We start from the raw sequence: 1594 nt of genomic DNA, 5'->3' as shown, positions 1-1594 counted from the left end.
ATATACACATAAATCAAATGGACAACCCCTTAAATCTACCATGTAAGCTTGACATTTGTTAACTTTAACTGTATAAAAATTTCCAAGTGAATTTAGAGGTTTCACTCTGGAGCCTAGGCTGGCCTCAAATTCCCAGAAATCCCCCTTGCCTCAGTTTCTTCCATTGTAGGATTATAAACATTGAGTCAGCACACCTGGCTTAGGGCACCGTGAGTTCTGATTTAAACATTCTCCAGGTAAATTGCAAGACAGATTTCCTTTCTCTCTGGAGCACATTCTAAGCACCTTTACTGAAGTCTTTGAAAAAGCAGCAGACATACACATCACAATCATGACATCTACTGATTGCTCAGGAGAGGCAAGAGCCTCTTTCATTGATGGGGTAGGCTGTACAGGGGCTAGGCTCTCTGATGAAGCTGAGATTGGACTGAACCTGAGGCTGACTGTCCACAACCTTTGGCAGGATTGCTACTTCCTGTCCCTTCCTGGGGGCTACTCTCCTGGAATCTAAGCTGGAGGAGGCAGACGGAGCCCAGAGAGGGTGCTTCAGTTGGAAGGGGGAACAGGAAGCCTCTTCTACAGGATCTGAAATTTCCAGGCACTCTGATCTTTGTAGTCCAGAGGGTCCATGGGGTTGTAGGTGAATTTCCAGGTGCCGGTGGGGTCCTTGAATTCCAGGCTGTCCATGGGGCTGTAGGTACTATAGCTCTGGCCTGACAAGGAAGTGGGGGATTGGGCCAGAGATGGCCCCACAGAAGGGCCTGAGAGAGGGCTGAGAGCCGGACCCCCTAATTGGGGCACCATGGGAGAAAGGTAGGGATCCAGCCCACTGAAATAGGAACTTGGAGACGCATAAGCGGAGGGAGAAGAGCAGAAAGCAGAGGCAGGAGCATAGGTCATGGCATAGGGGGCTGAGGTGAGAGGGGGCCCTGAGGCCACTAGCCCAGCTCGCTGGGCCTCAGGCAAAGGAGACTCCGAGGCTGGACTCCAAATGGACACAGTGGCCACTGCTGTGGTAGGTGAGCCTGAGGGACCAGGCAGAGATGGGCTGTAGGCATCTGAGATGCCCAGAGGGTCTGTACAAACATCTGCAGAGGGCCGTGGGGATGTGCCTGCCTTCCTCTTCGCAGGGCGAACCTTGACCTGTCCCCCTGGGGGCTGCTGCTGCTGTTTCTGCTGCTGCCGCTGCTGTCTGCATTTCGCTCTGCGATTCTTGAACCATACCTAGAGGGAGAGAGTGAAGATGAGCGTGAATAAACTGGGAAAAGAGCTGAGTCCTCAGGTGGCAAGGGAAGACAAGGCTGACAGAAAGAGGCACACTTCACCTCTCTGCACCCAACAACGGGGCAGCTCTGTCCGTGAGCGGTATACCCATCCAATCATGCACGTACACATGCACACAGAAACCTACATGCACCAGGCTGGAGAAATGGCTCAGAGGTTAAGAGCACTGACTGCTCTTCCAAGGGTCCTGAGTTCGATTCCCGGAAACCACAGGATGGCTCACAACCATCTGTAGTGAGGTCTGGTACCCTCTTCTGGCCTGCAGGCATTCACGCAGACAGAATATTGTATACATAATAAATAAATAAAT

At 51.9% G+C, this 1594-nt stretch overlaps 1 protein-coding gene across 1 annotated transcript in view; it reads right to left on the bottom strand.

Moving 5' to 3' along the window:
- Positions 1 to 576: 576 nt before the first annotated feature.
- The window catches only part of Crx (cone-rod homeobox), a 5257-nt gene continuing 4239 nt past the window's right edge, over positions 577 to 1594 (bottom strand). The window contains exon 3 of the mRNA XM_026786539.1: positions 577 to 1224. Coding sequence (XP_026642340.1) covers positions 577 to 1224 — 648 coding nt within the window. The remainder of the gene's footprint in view (positions 1225 to 1594) is intronic.

Source organism: Microtus ochrogaster, linkage group LG4 (genome assembly GCF_000317375.1).
Source record: "Microtus ochrogaster isolate Prairie Vole_2 linkage group LG4, MicOch1.0, whole genome shotgun sequence".
Lineage (NCBI taxonomy): Eukaryota > Metazoa > Chordata > Mammalia > Rodentia > Cricetidae > Microtus > Microtus ochrogaster.
The sequence above is the reverse complement of the archived record's forward strand: the minus strand, read 5'-3'. Positions and strand labels throughout refer to the sequence as shown.